Source organism: Salmo trutta, chromosome 37 (assembly GCF_901001165.1).
Source record: "Salmo trutta chromosome 37, fSalTru1.1, whole genome shotgun sequence".
Lineage (NCBI taxonomy): Eukaryota > Metazoa > Chordata > Actinopteri > Salmoniformes > Salmonidae > Salmo > Salmo trutta.
Window position 1 is genome coordinate 32496773 of NC_042993.1, and position 14960 is coordinate 32511732.

Genomic DNA, 14960 nt, shown 5'->3' on the forward strand with positions numbered 1-14960 from the left:
ACCAGAATTGCCACCTTCATCCAGCAACTGCCAGCTCAACCCTTCCCCTCCCCAAAGACACATTGTGGACTGACTGACGGACTGAATTGACTGGCAGATTTGTCTGATTCCTTTTTTTCATTCATTGATTTATTTTATTTTTTTCTCTTCTTTACTTTTGTTTGATTGGATGATCATTTGGTTTGCTTTAATTGAATTGATTACTTAGTTTGAATTGTTGATTATTTTGAATTAATGTTGGACTGAATTTTTACTTGTTGAACATTTTAAACTGTAATGAATTTCGGAATAACCAAATAAATTGACCTTAATGTTTACATAGCAGGTTAAGAGAACTAATGTAGCAGGTTAGGAGAATTAATGTAGCCGGTTAAGATAATTAACGTGGCAGGTTAGGATAATGAGGATAAGGTTAGGAAAAGGGTTAGGTTTAGCTAGATGTGCCTCTTCAGATGCAAAATCGTTCAATCCCAGAAACTGTTCAACTGCAAAACAATCAAGTGCCGTCCTTCTGACTGACATGCGCAACATTGTGAGTGCACCGAAGTGTACGTATCACACCAAAGACAGTTAAACGCACTTCTCAAATCATATCTGTCGTATGTTTACACAAGCATACATGTTTTCTTCAGAATATAGCTCCATAATTTACTTTACTACCATCATAACTTCGCTTTTCCTGCTAGCTGTGTTTAACCTGAACGAGCCACCATATTGCGTCACATGTTGAGTTCATCAATTTGACTTTTTGTGGGTTCAGATGGTAGTTCTCGATGTTCCCAATAGTTTTAGAAAGTCAAGATTATAACTGAAACTGTATTTTGCGTTTTGGACACTAGCTACAAGTATTTTGTGGACTTTCGAGTTTCTTGTCGTGTATGACATACAATACAGTTCTCAATCGTTTGAAATAAGCTACGACGCTACAGTGTGTTGATATATTAGCTAGCTAGCTAACTTGCTAGCTCATTGGCCAGTTTCAGGGCAAAAATAAATAGGTGAGTTGTTTCGCGTTAGCAACAACATATTTTTAAAATCATCAGAGGCAATGTGGTATGCCAGCTAGTAGCAAAACGCTTTTAAAACCACGAACTCCCAAGGTAACTTCGCTAGCTAGCTAACGTTAGTCTTTTTGGCGACCCATTTGACAGTACTAGTAGCTAGCTACCTGTAACGTTGGTTAACTTGTCATGCACGTTAGCTAAACGTCACGGTGGCTTGAGTTGGTTTTATATTGTTAGATTAAGTGTAACCCAGTTAAAACAGATTTGTGAAACACAATTAAAAGTATTATTGTCTGTTTTTGTAGCTATGGCCTTATACAAAATAGAGCTGTGTCATGCTTTTGCATCATGTTGAAGTTGATTACTTTATAAATTAGTTGAATGAACCATTGTCGATATCTCTACAGAACCTAACAGATTTCAGCTATTGTCGTTTAGATTATTGTGTGTGTGACTGTGCCCTCCTAACGTTAGTTTAGTCTGGAGGCCAGGCATCATCAGTCTTGCCACTCTACAGCTCTTACCCACACTAGATTCAACTAATTCTAATTGTGGTGGCCATTCAAGACCATGACTATGTGATTCTTTGAATCTGGTGTTGTGTTGGGCTGAAACAAAAGCCTGCACATACAGCAGCCCGTCATTGAAAATAAGAATTTGTTCTTAACTGACTTGCCTAGTAAAATAAAGTAAGTAAGTAACCTTGCACGAGTTGGAGCGGCTCATAAGAGCAGATCTCCTGTTTCTGTAGCGTGAGGCAGCTTGATGAACAAGTATATCCCCTGGACGGGATGCTAGTCTATTGCAGGTCCTTAACCCCCCCAATCTATCTCCTTAATGCTGGGTGCCAAGCAGAGACACACTGGGTCCCATTTTTACTGTCTTTAGTATGACTCGGTCAGGGATCGAAATCCCAACCTTCCAATCTCAGATGGACACTCAAATCAAAAAGCCACTGAGTTGGTTAGAGTTGCCCAGTCCTATACTAAATCATGCAGCAAAGCTCTTGGATTTGCCTTAAATGTTTTCTCTTGGCCCAGTTGGTTTTGGGCACTGCTTAAACACCAGAGTGGTACTGATATTCCTATATCTCTCCAATCTACAGCTACAGATGCGGCTAAAGGATCCCTTCTCCTTGAAAGCCGTCGGCATGACTAAGCGGACTAACAAGCCAAGGAAGCCTCGAGATGAGGAGTCGTCGGACGAAGTTAGCGGTAAGATCATGCTCCCTGTTGTGATGAAAAAAAGACGTGTCTATATAGGCTGCCTAAAAAAAGTTGAATTGACCCAATAAGCCTTCCGCATGTTCTGCTCTAGTAATGGATAGTCCAATCATGTCTGATTCATTCTATGGCAGGGGACTCGTGTAGTTCAGATTATGCCCTTTTTTAATATATATATATATTTTTTTACATCTATTGTAAATCATGGTTATTAAGGGATTTGTAGATGCTGGGTTAGCGAGCAACATCAATGTGACTTCTTGCTCCTCAGGGCTGACCTGCCAGCATGTCAGCAAGGCGGTGGACCTGAGCTCAGTCAAGAAGGTGGTGACCTCGAGCATGTGGTCGATGTGTTCAGATTGCCTGAGGGAAAGGACTATGATAGATGGAGAGCCAGCCAGTGGCCACGACATCCTCATATGCCTCAAGTGCGGCTTCCAGGTGAGCTTGGACTTTGAAATATTTTATCTAAGGTGGGAGGATGAAGGTTCTGTCAGTATTTTGATGTATGAATTGCTGCACTTGACATGCGATTCAGAAATTATACACTCTTTGTTTAATTTGTAACAATCTGACCGGCAAAGAGTATGGATGGCTATCTAAGAAGTGGCGATCCAGTGATCTTTACCCCTTTCACAGGGCTGTAGCCAGTCAGAGAGCCAGCACTCCACCAAGCATCACCAAACCCTCCACCCTGAGTCCCACTGCATCACCGTCAGCCTCGGCACCTGGAAGGCCTGGTGAGGACCCTACAGCAACACATGGAATACAGATGATTACAGGACGACAACATTTTTTTACAGCCATTCTGCCGTTCCAAATAGGCTGATGTAGCACTATCCCTTTGTCTTCACTGTAGGCAGAGGGTCTTAAACTGAAAAGATTTGACTATTTACATTTTGCCTCAGAATATCTCCAGTAAATGTTGTGAGCAGTAATTATTCACACCACCTAAAATAATGACAATTTCATATCAGTAAGCTGATGGCTGTGTTTGCTGCTCTCTCTCTTTCTCTCTCTCTTTCTCTTTCTCTCTCTTTCTCTCTCTTTCTTTCTCTCTCTCTCTCTCTTTCTCTTTCTTTCTCTCTCTTTCTTTCTCTCTCTCTTTCTTTCTCTCTCTCTCCAATTCGTTCACAGGTGTTTTGAATGTAATGAAGAGCTCTCCACTCACTGCAATAAGAAGGCTTTGGCCCAGACCCTGGACTTCCTACAAAAGCACTCTGTCAAGGCAGCCTCAGGTAACACGTTCAACACCTGACAAGGCCAGCCACTCAATGAAAGGTGATACATTTTAGGTATATTTATGTGTAGACTAAGAGAACAGCAGGCTACCACCTGAAATGAAAAGGGGTGGGTTAACAGTGCTACACCTCACATGGAGCTGCTACAACTCGCACTTCTTTTCAAATTGAAATATTGACGTTTCTTGGCTTTGACAAAGGCGCTGGACTGAATGAAAGCTGAAGATTTGAATAAATGAGAACCACTATTCAAAAAAACTCTTCTATCTTCTAGGCTAGAGCCTAGATTGCCAAGAAGCAATTTCAGCTTCCTTTCACTTCTATGTATTTTGAGTACAATTGCTATTGGTTTTTACAATATGTGCTAATACATAGAGATATAGTTTATTACTGAATGCAGAATCCCTCTGTGGAGACTCTTCTCTATAAACTTTCATTGGTGCCTGTAACATTGATGTTCAACTGAAGGTGTGGAGTTGAGTGCAACACACCAACTCCCCCTGGTGGCCAAGGCTTTTTGGATTCCACAATCCAGACACCTTTTTCTTTGAAACTGTGGCCCATAAAATTGTTAGCTAAGGATGTGCATCTCTTTTTTTTCATGAAAGATTCGATACTCATCTAGCTGCATGGGCTCCGATATGATTCAGGAACGATACGTTTTAGTTTGAAACGCTCTGGTGCGATTCGGTTTGATTAGGGGAACGAATCGCACTAAAATGTATTGCATGAACACATTTCTATTTAAATATCTGCTGCTGAAGGGAGCTCAGGAACTGGGCCGCTCTGATCTGGATCTGTCTGAGGTTACTTCTCTAAGCTGTGTGTGTGTGTGAGCCCAGACTGAGCATCCACCCACTATCAGATTAGGGGTGGTGAAAATTCATGCTTTTTGTCCCCCCCACTTTTTATCTGAAATCACATCACCCACTGATTAATTTGTAATTTTTACAGATTCAAAATGTTTTGAGCTAGTACTATGTCAATATTTATATTTAGAAATTAGCATGGTATTTAGCCAATTAATATTATGCCGCTTTGGATTTTACCCTGTCTTGAAAGTGAATGGTTTAGACAAGGTTCGTCAACTAGGTTAGGCCTTGTGGCTATTTTTTTTCTGAGCTAATAGTCTGCGGGCCAGAACATAATTTGTATATAATATTAGCACAATTAATTGGCCTACACTACGAATTGAACAACATTTTAAACACATCTGATTAGTACATAATAATTTAGATCTGATTACGTTCATAAAATCACCATGTCACTATTCATTTATTTTAGTCTTTCTCTGTGCGTTGATTGTTGGGGAAAAACAGGTCTATGTGTCCTACTGTAGGCTACACTACTTTTTCTAACATCAACATTTGTTCAGAACAATTAGCTTGATCGCAAGAGAAAATGTCGCTTTCAAAAAGTATCAAAACAAAGGTGGATAATGAAAATGGAAGTTTCAGGGAAGAATGTACGGAGAGATGCGTTCATCTTACCATATTTTCCCAATGCCAAGCCAGTGTGTCTTATTTGCAATGAAATAATTCAATCTCAGATGTCATTATAAATCGAAGCATGGAACTTTCAAAGTGGCCTTCTCGCCCCAGACAGAGGCCCGACGCAGAAACATTGAAGCCTTAACTGTAAGCTACACACACTGCTTTTTTGGCGGACATATTTTGTCACTTAAACAGGTTAAATCTGTAGTTACAAGGAAGAGGGAAACTGTCGTGGACATGGTGGAAAAACTTGAGGCCTTTACTCAGAAATTTGAGTTGTTCGATTTGGACTTGTCATCTGGAAGGCTACTGCACTTCAGCACACTGAAGAAACGACAGGCAGTGGGACCAGGCCGCAGCATTGTCACAGAGGTGGTGGAAGATTTCATCAAGCAGCTGAGGGACAACTTCTCCACCAGATTTCAAGACTACAGCATGCCTGAAGATATTTCATTTGTACGTGATCCTCTCACAGTCCGCCCAGGTGAAGAATTCTCCTCCCTTGCTAAGAAAACGATACCCTCACTGGATGAGGCCACAATTCAAACTGAGCTGATTGAATTCCAGACATCAAGCCAAATCAGGGATGCGTTCAGGAACGCCGAGTCCTTGTGTGTTTTGGGTGGCATGCTCAGAGTAATACAGCGCAATAAACTAACTTGCATTTTATGTGCTAACAATGTTTGGATCGACTTAAACCTGTAATAGTTCTCATTTTCCTCTATGTACGCAATATAGACTCACGCAATATAGACTCACGCAATATAGTCTCACGCAATATAGTCTCACGCAATATAGACTCACGCAATATAGACTCACGCAATATAGACTCACGCAATATAGTCTCACGCAATATAGTCTCACGCAATATAGTCTCACGCAATATAGACTCACGCAATATAGACTCACGCAATATAGACTCACGCAATATAGACTCCCGCAATATAGTCTCACGCAATATAGTCTCACGCAATATAGTCTCACGCAATATAGTCTCACGCAATATAGACTCACGCAATATAGACTCACGCAATATAGTCTCACGCAATATAGTCTCACGCAATATAGACTCACGCAATATAGACTCACGCAATATAGACTCACGCAATATAGTCTCACGCAATATAGTCTCACGGAATATAGTCTCACGCAATATAGACTCACGCAATATAGTCTCACGCAATATAGACTCACGCAATATAGACTCACGCAATATAGTCTCACGACAGGAACCGGCTTTCACACAACCTTTTTTTCTTAAAAAAAATGATTGTGAAAGATGCTGTGAAACCGACCTCAGCCAGTTAAGTTATTTTACATAGGCATAGGCTCGGAAGAAATAGACTCCAGTTAAGCCCTCTTGTTGTTTGTGAAGTCAAATGAAGATTATTGTTGAAATCAATTACTCGACTGGTGTAGTTTTTTTCTCCATATGTTGCTGTGCAATTATCAGCACCAGGCGCTGTTCACCTCCTATTGATTGCACTGCGGTTGTAGCTTTACATTTCAGCAGCACAACAAAATGTTCCCGCAGCCTGCTTTATTAGTTGACTGTCTCCTGCATTCTCTCTCCTCATGAATTAGGTTCAAATGTAACTTTTGCATTATTTAGATAGGGTAACTTCCTTCTTGGGACATTGCATTTGGGAGTTTTTTTCATCTCCGGTCTGAGATTTTAAAATAATGTATATCATTTTTTTAAATGAAAGAAATATTAATTTGGGGAGCCAGTTGGGGAACCCTGGTTTCGACCGTTTGGAATTTAAGCTCAGACCAAGGAATACGAAATGATTGCTGTCCTTTATGAAATGACCCTGTTCATGTAAAAATGACCAAATACACTGACACTTTTAATGCAAAACTATTTCTTATGATGAACCTGAACAATCGAAATATAATCTGAATCAGCTGGATCTGAGTTGCTGCTTCCGCTCCCATAGTCCACACAACTCCGGTAAAACACAATTGTCTGCAGTGAATTTGGTAACAATGACCCAACAATTTACATTGGTTGTCACTCAACTAATGCAGCACAGTGTGCACAGTTATCTGACAAGTCATATGCACTTACATGCGTAATAGTTTGATAGGCTACTGAACTGAAGGAGAGGACGCAACAGTTCAGTCGCAACAAATAAATACTTTTTGGAATAAACAATATGAGTAAAAAAACATCCATTAGTGAAGGCGATTCTTAACATTTGAGTCGGTTTTCTGACCGATGCATGCTTAATTTGGATCGGTTTGTACCGCAACAGATGCACTCATATCTTACGCATCAGTACCCGGTTGAAATGTTTATTGGTGAGTCATCACATCCCTATTTATTTTTTAATTTTTAAAAAATCTTTATTTTAACAGGGAAAACAGACTGAGACCTGGATCTCTTTTACGGCTGTGCCCTGTGTAAACATCTTGACATATACAGTTTTAGGCATACAGACAAGAACATTTCAAACATACAAAACAAAGACACAATTCAACAGAAACAATCACAGATAACATCATATTGATCCTCCATAACATTTTTAAAATGGGCAAGGGACACCAGAGTGTCTAACTTAAGTTGGATCTGCAGTTTGTTCCATAAATAAGGTGCAAAGGAACTAAAGGCAGTCCTACTCATCTCCGTGGAGACCGCAGGAGTCTCTAATGTAATCCACATCTGTGATCTGGTTTTAAAATTTGTATATCTAGTGGAAATTAATGATGATATATATGGAGGTAGTTTTAAAAGAAGCGCTTTATAAATAAACAAGAGAGCATGTTGCTCTATTGTTAACCATCATGTTCCGTATCAGTCGATAATCCTCTGAGAATGTTGCATGTATCGCTGTGCGAATATGTAAACTAATCATTTGCCGTAGTTTGCTTCAGGTTCAAGAATGTTCAAAGCTTTGTTACAGCACATTTCTGCATTAAAAGACGCGCTGAGGTGTGTTTTAAGTTGACGGAAGCTGTGATGACATCCCCATTCATGTTGGTCAGGGCCACAGTATGGCTTAACTGCTGACGTCACTGAAATGAAAAGCTGCCTTTTGGTAGGCCACACAGGTGACAGCAACTGAAAACTCGTAAAGATAAGATGGTTCATTGTACAGCTTTTTCTCCTATTGAAGTGAGATGTAATAAGCAATTTGGTAAATGCTTTTGTGAAGGGGCTTGTACAGGATTAATTTCCTTGGAGTTTTCAAGTAAACATTTCTGTCTTTCCTGCACTCGCCATGGCTGTTTCATGATTCTGCCCCTTCACAAAAGTGGTTTTGTAGCCTAGCCATGCGTTTCCCAAACTGTACAGACCAAGCCAATTCCACCTTACCCCAGCCAGCTGAGCCACCCTCAACCAGGCCACCACATTCTCCTCGACCCCCCCTCCCCCCCCCCTCCTCCCGCCTGCCCCGTGTTCATGCCCAAGCTTAGGCTGGTCCACCACAGTCAGTCAGGCAGGCTGTAGTGTTGTGGGAGTGACGCTCCAGTTCCCTGCCTCTGCCGCATGGCCGCACTCATTAGTGGCATTAGGCGCTTGAGCAACGCTCCCCGGCTGGGTTCCCTGAAGAACGAGAGCAGCTGTGTGGGGTCCGGCCACTGAGCTGAGCTCCCCCCCCCCCCCCTCCCCCCACAGTCCCCTCAGCTCACTGTGCCCCCTGTCCCACGCTGCATGTCTCAGCACCTCTGGGAAGGGCCTGTGGGGCATGCTTGTGGGAGCCAGGGTCCAACAACGAGTCCGAAGTGCTGGAGATCAACAGTAGCAGCGCATTCCCAGGGACAAACACTCTCAATGACTGGACACACACACACACACACACACACATTCCTTCAATTGACAAGCTTTTCACTACACCCGCAATAACATCTGCTAAACACGTATGTGACAAATCCATTTTGATTTGAATTGTATAGATTGTGTGAATAGGTACATGTTGTTGGTATATGAGTTTGTGTTGGGCTTTTTCTCTTCCTGTGTCTTAGAAATCACAGAATGGTGCTGTAGCCTCCAGTATTATTCCCCCAGCTTCAAGGGCACTGCGGTTTGAACATACCACTATCCAATTAGATTCTCCATTCCTCCTCTCACTCCAGCCTTGACAAAGCGTACAGGACTACACAGAACTGAAATTCCATCTTGTTCCCTCATAAATGACTTTCACTGTGGTTGTGATGGCAGAGTTTGCCATTCCTTTTCATGAAACATGGTGTGCTCTAGATAACTTCCTGTCACCCAACTTCCTGTCACCCATCCACTCAGTGGAATAGATAACACTTGCACGAGGCACAGTTACATCTCGATGTCCCTGATCCTTTGTTTTTTGATCAGTCCCTTTGAGTCTGTGGGGGTGGCAGGGGTCCAGTGTTGAGGGGTCACAGTGTGAACCCTGCTGGGCACCAACAGCCAACATCCCTTCCCCTTTAACTCTACATTACCTGTCACCTTGCTTCCCACCTGATTGTTTCACACCGGCTGGCTAAACAGGGACAGAAAACGGGCAGCCATTGTTGCAGCGAAAATGGACTGCTGCTGTCAGATGGGAAGCTGGTGAATTGCATTTCTGCTTGAAGGCCAGGTTTTTAGGCAGTCTGTTGCATTCTCTTTTTACCATAGACCCCAGGCACAAAAGAGCCCCAGCAAGAATTTTTCTGAATCCATAATAGTTTTGTACAACAACAGCTCAGGGAAGAAAGAAAATCTATTAACCGTACTCTCTCACCAACAAGGCCTTCAGCTCAAGTACCAGAGTCCCACTAAAAGGAGACTTGACCTCAGGGAGCTAGTCTTCGGCTTGTAACACAGCTGGGGTGTCTTTGTGGAGGAAATTAAAATGTTTCCTTTGAATAGGCATCAGAGCTTGGCGCTCGCTGCGTTTTGCCCATTATTTTCTGGTATTGATTTTCATCCATCCAAGTAAGTAATTTTCCCCCCTCTTTGATATTAGTGTACTTGCAACAGCAAGGACACGCACAGAATTGTACGGAATCTTTACTTATTACTATTATACTATTATATTTTTCTTCCACCTCTCCTACTCATACCAAAACCAATGGCTATATGTTTAATAGATTGCGTGTGCTTTTTGAGCTGATACTTTTTAATTACATTTTTTAAGACCAGCACACGATCTCATAACGTCTCTATTACCACAATATTTGAGTATTTAATGCTCAATATACTTTTATGAATTATAAGAACCACAGCTCGATTTCTAAAGCTGATTTCTAAACAGAAATGGGGATTCTTCAAAACTAAATGAGAACCCATGTCAACTTTGTTAAAGGGGCAGTGCAGTCAACATGATTTTCAGGTTCTCTTGATGATATTTCCCAACTATGAGGTTGAAATAACTCTGAAATTGTAAAAAAAATTATGATAATGCCGTTTTACTAGTGTAAGAGCTTTTTGTATTTGAATTTAAGCATGTTTAGGTGGGATGGAGTTTTTGGTTCACCGCATGACATCACAATCTGATAGTATTATTCTGACCAATAACCAGTTACAATTTATTTGCATAATGTATCTTCCTACTTTGAAGGGGTAAGGGGGGTAGGCTCTAGACTAGAGTCTAGTTGGTCCTATCTGCCAATCAGGGCTGTGTATGTAGAAATATTAAAATTTGTATCAACACACCCACATGATCAGATTGAGCATTTCAATGGCAAAAGGAGGCTCAAGGAAATAAATAAAAAAATATATATTTTGAGTTATTTTAATGAAACGAACACCCACTGATGATTTAAAATTAAAATGACTGCATAGGGGCTTTAATATGGCTGCTCCCACCTCCAATCTTGCCATTCATACAAAATGCATTGGTTATTCTACTGTTGTTTTAGCGAGAACTTTACCTTTCTGCTGGTGTTATGTATTTTGTTGTATTTAGAAAGATGCTAGCCACAGTGGAACAGAATGCTGTACCTGGTGAAAGTCAAAGTTTTTTCTCTCTTTCTCTCTTGACAAATAAACACGTTTGTGCTATAGAAATATTTCCCTCCTAAAAGAGACAATAAATACCTTCTTGTGCAATGCATTCCATTTATACAATGGAGCTAGACACTTTCTCTTTTTGACATTTTGGTTTTATGTGTTCAGCCTTTTTCATCTAGGACCTTCAACCCTGAGAAAACAATGTATTTATTCGGTGTCCATTTACATGGCATCTCTCAAAGGATACAACTCAACTCTTACCATGTGACCTGTTGGATAACCCTGTAGCGTTACAGTTGGCTAGATGTTCTATTTTTGGGGCCCCTGGTCAGCCCATAAGACACTTGTTTAAATCCAGAGTTCCTGTTCTACATGTGATATAGTGTTGGTCTACAGTCAGTCAGTGGGTAATATCCATAAGAAAAAAGCTTTTACCCTGGTGGTCCCTTTATTAAGCTAATCAAGGGTGCTTCTGTATTTTTTCCCACCACTGCACACTAATGTAGGCAAGCAATGTGGCCAGCAACTGCTTGGAAAGTGTGTATATTTGCGTGTGTGTTTGCGAGCCCATGGCAGTGGGCTCTTTTGGCCTCAGATGGCAAGAAAGCAGGCTTTTCATGCCCTGCAGTCGCAACAAATTAATAAGACATTTGGTGTTGCCCAGCCTTCCCCTTGACTGCCTGTTCTCTGCTGCATGACTAGAGCTGTCCTTGGCTCTCCACAACGGTCCCATTCTAAATGGTGAAATTAATCAAACAAGCCTCTTGATAAATGCTCTTTTACAAGTATCTGCTTCAATGTTTTAATGTGATGACACCGCTTCATAGGCTTTTGAGGAAGTATGTCAAACGAGAGGCCAAGTAGCGTTTAGCGTGTCTTTTGATACGTTTTGGATATCCATTTTTCTTTAGCCTAGTCCTATGCTGTGGCTGGTGTATTCAAGTTTTCAACCATAGTTACAATACTCTGCTCTAGAAAAATAGCGACTGTAGTGATTTATTTTATATTTATATGTCAACATCCCAAATATGTTTCATTCACCGCATCAATCTAGTGAGTCTTGTGAATTCAATTTATAATTAAAAAAATAGTTTGTGGTGGAATGGCGGTACATTTGATCATGTGAATAACCTCTATCGTCTTGTCGTATTTGCAAACGTTTTTTTGTGAGCAATTGTTTTTATTAGATCACAAAGGCGATATAATAAAAAATAATTTGCCTCCTTTTTAACCCAGCCCTCCCAATCCCTAACAAAGCATACTATAAAAAAAATGTAACTCCCAATATAAAAATGTCCTGAAAATAAGCCAACCGTTTCCTTATATGAAGGTCATGTGGTGGCAACCGGTGCTGAACACGTTTTTTTGGCACCAGTCAGCCAAGCCTTGTGCTGTTTGTCATTCAGCTGCATACCTGATCTGTCATTAACAGAGAGATTGATTCAAGGGGTACAGTTTTATCAATCGTGTCAGAGAGAATACTGTCCTCCAGATCTCATCAGAACAATCCCATGTCATATGTTTATATGTGTCACGTTTATTGAGGGAACATAGGTCACAGTTTGGGCTTGGAGACTGCTTTGCATGAAATCTTACAAGTGGTGTCAAGTATGACCTATGACCTTCAAATGAATTAACTGATGGTGTGGGTTCTTTTGAGTGAAATATATTCTCCCAGACATTTTCCCAATCAATAGCCTCATCATCAATAGTCATATCCTTTGTCCACGCTTTAACAATTGAAAGATCTTTCAGCTTTAGTAATTGAAGATGAGAGTAAATAACTGACACAACCTCATCCAATCACAGGGTGCCTTCCCAAACGCGTACCCCATGGGATCCCATAGGTGCTGACCCTAGTCTAAGATGAAGAAAGAATGATGACCCTGGCAAACTGAAAACTAAGGAGACCCTCTGAGTTAAATACATGTATTTCCTCTAGATTATTGACCCATTTTGCAGACCAGACTTTTGACTCAAATGCTTTATTACCTGAAGTAACAACCTGGTTATGCCACAGAGGGGTATGGAGATGCCTCTTCCAGTTACCACCTATTCACTTCTCAACCCACCAAAAATTATATTTAGTATTAGAGATAATGGGACCATGTATAACATGCATTTCTTAATAGTTATACCAGAAAAAAAACACGTATTGTAATCTAATAGGAAAAACAAGTTCCTCCTCAAAAGCTCTCCAAGTGACTGATGTAGACTGATCTAACCATGAGTAGGCGTAACTGGAAGGACTGGTGATAAATATAAACATAATGCAAGTCCCCCATTACCCTTCTGTCGTTGTAGTACCTCAAACCAGCTCTTTGGACGTTTTCCATTCCAAAGGTATTTACGTTCAAGTTTATCAATCCTTAACCAATAACCTAGTGATGGAAAGAGTGGAATCATCATTGCTTAGGACATTAATACGTGGCAACACTCATCTTTATGGAAGCAACCCTTGTTTGTAAGGAAGCAGGCAACTTCTCCCAAATGTTTAGATGTCGTTCAACCTCTTTGTAAATGTTCTCATAATTAAACTTCACAAAACCATGCAAAGATGTTTTGTATATTAAAAATGCAATATGCAGAAATTGGCATTTCTTGATTGCTAAAATTCTAATAGTTGATCTAATTTCAGTTTGTGACAAAACAAGCAAGTATATTGTAGAGGATCATTGTATCTAAACCACCATTTTCCATAACCAACATTTTTTTATTTTCAGCTGTTTGAAGGTGGTGTACAAAACCGAAAGTAAAAGACGCAAAAACAAAACTTAAGAACGGCAAGCATAGAAATACCGCACATAGAACAAGATCTATAACACACATTTCTATGTGAATTTGGTCGGGTCGCCCAAAAAGTTACATATTGCAGCTTTAATGCCCAAATAAGTGGACTGGGTTTTAACAGGATTTATTGAGTGAAGTGAAACTTTATTGGCTGCTTCATTGAGCAACATTTAATGCTGCTGTCAGGATATACGTCAATCTTCAAATGTGGATAATAAAGATGAGATTGAATTCTCAATATCTATCATATCTAAGAGGATATCATACGTGTTTAGAGATCTGAGAGGATCATTTAATTGCTAAAGGAGACGCAATTACCTTCTGCCACAAATGCGGCTCTAGAGAGAGAATGAATGTTTGGGATAAGCCATCCCCTTGTCTACATCCACGAAAAATAGGAAATGGACTTGATTGTATGTCATTTGTAGACACCATGGCAAAAAGTTTAGCATACGATCCACGAACCGTATCGATAAAATGCGTTCCCAAACCAAATTTCCTTAAGACCGCCCACAACACTGCCGTTTGAGCCTGTCGGAAGCCTTTTCGGCAGCTAGTGACAGCACAGCGCACAGTGTCCAACAGTTGTGTTTTATGTATTCCGTGCATTAAATTATGGGCTTAGATTTGCGCTATTGAATTATTGCGATAGTAGCAAGTGTCCACAAATTCAGATATATAAATGAAACCTCAGTATCAATATGAGTGCAACATTCAGGCTTGCCTGCTTTCTGGTCCAATTCCATTCAAGTTTTTGGAGATAAATTGTTAGTTTTTTTTCATAAAGAAAGCAAACAATGGCCGTTTTATCTTTCTCACTTGTGTGAAAAAGAGCTTTGAGTCAAGGAGGGAGTCAGCAGGAGGGGGGCAGGCAGGCAGGCATCGTGATCATTTAGTCTGCCCTGGGGACAAGCTCCACAGTGTCACTGCTGCCCATATTCGGTGGTTGAGCAAGGAGGGCCAGGTGGTGGTGCCGAGCGCGGCACAGTCAAGCGTGGACGCAGCGCATGCTGACATTTGCCTTCCCGACTGCTGCAGGGGGAGGAAAAATCTGCTTTTCCATATGCTTCTGCTCGTTGCACCCGGGCAGATGGCTCCCTGAACATTGTTTACCTTGAGTGGCGGTCCTAGATGAAGTGTGTCCTTAGGCATTCCGCCCAGTTTTCCTCCCTCTCCTTAACGAAGGAGCCGGTCGGAATGCTCACACACACACACTTGAATAAACAGGTACATTCTCACAAAGCTACATACCCATCTCGTCACATTTTCCCCATCGCATACAGATTCCAGAA

At 41.0% G+C, this 14960-nt stretch overlaps 1 protein-coding gene across 1 annotated transcript in view; it reads left to right on the forward strand.

Annotated features, from left to right (window-relative positions):
- Window positions 1-519: 519 nt before the first annotated feature.
- LOC115177388 (ubiquitin carboxyl-terminal hydrolase 45-like) overlaps window positions 520-14960 on the forward strand; it is a 50541-nt gene continuing 36100 nt past the window's right edge. Inside the window, exons 1-5 of the mRNA XM_029738113.1 lie at window positions 520-998; window positions 2110-2218; window positions 2499-2668; window positions 2867-2967; window positions 3365-3465. Coding sequence (XP_029593973.1) covers window positions 2116-2218; window positions 2499-2668; window positions 2867-2967; window positions 3365-3465 — 475 coding nt within the window. The 5' untranslated portion in view covers window positions 520-998; window positions 2110-2115. The remainder of the gene's footprint in view (window positions 999-2109; window positions 2219-2498; window positions 2669-2866; window positions 2968-3364; window positions 3466-14960) is intronic.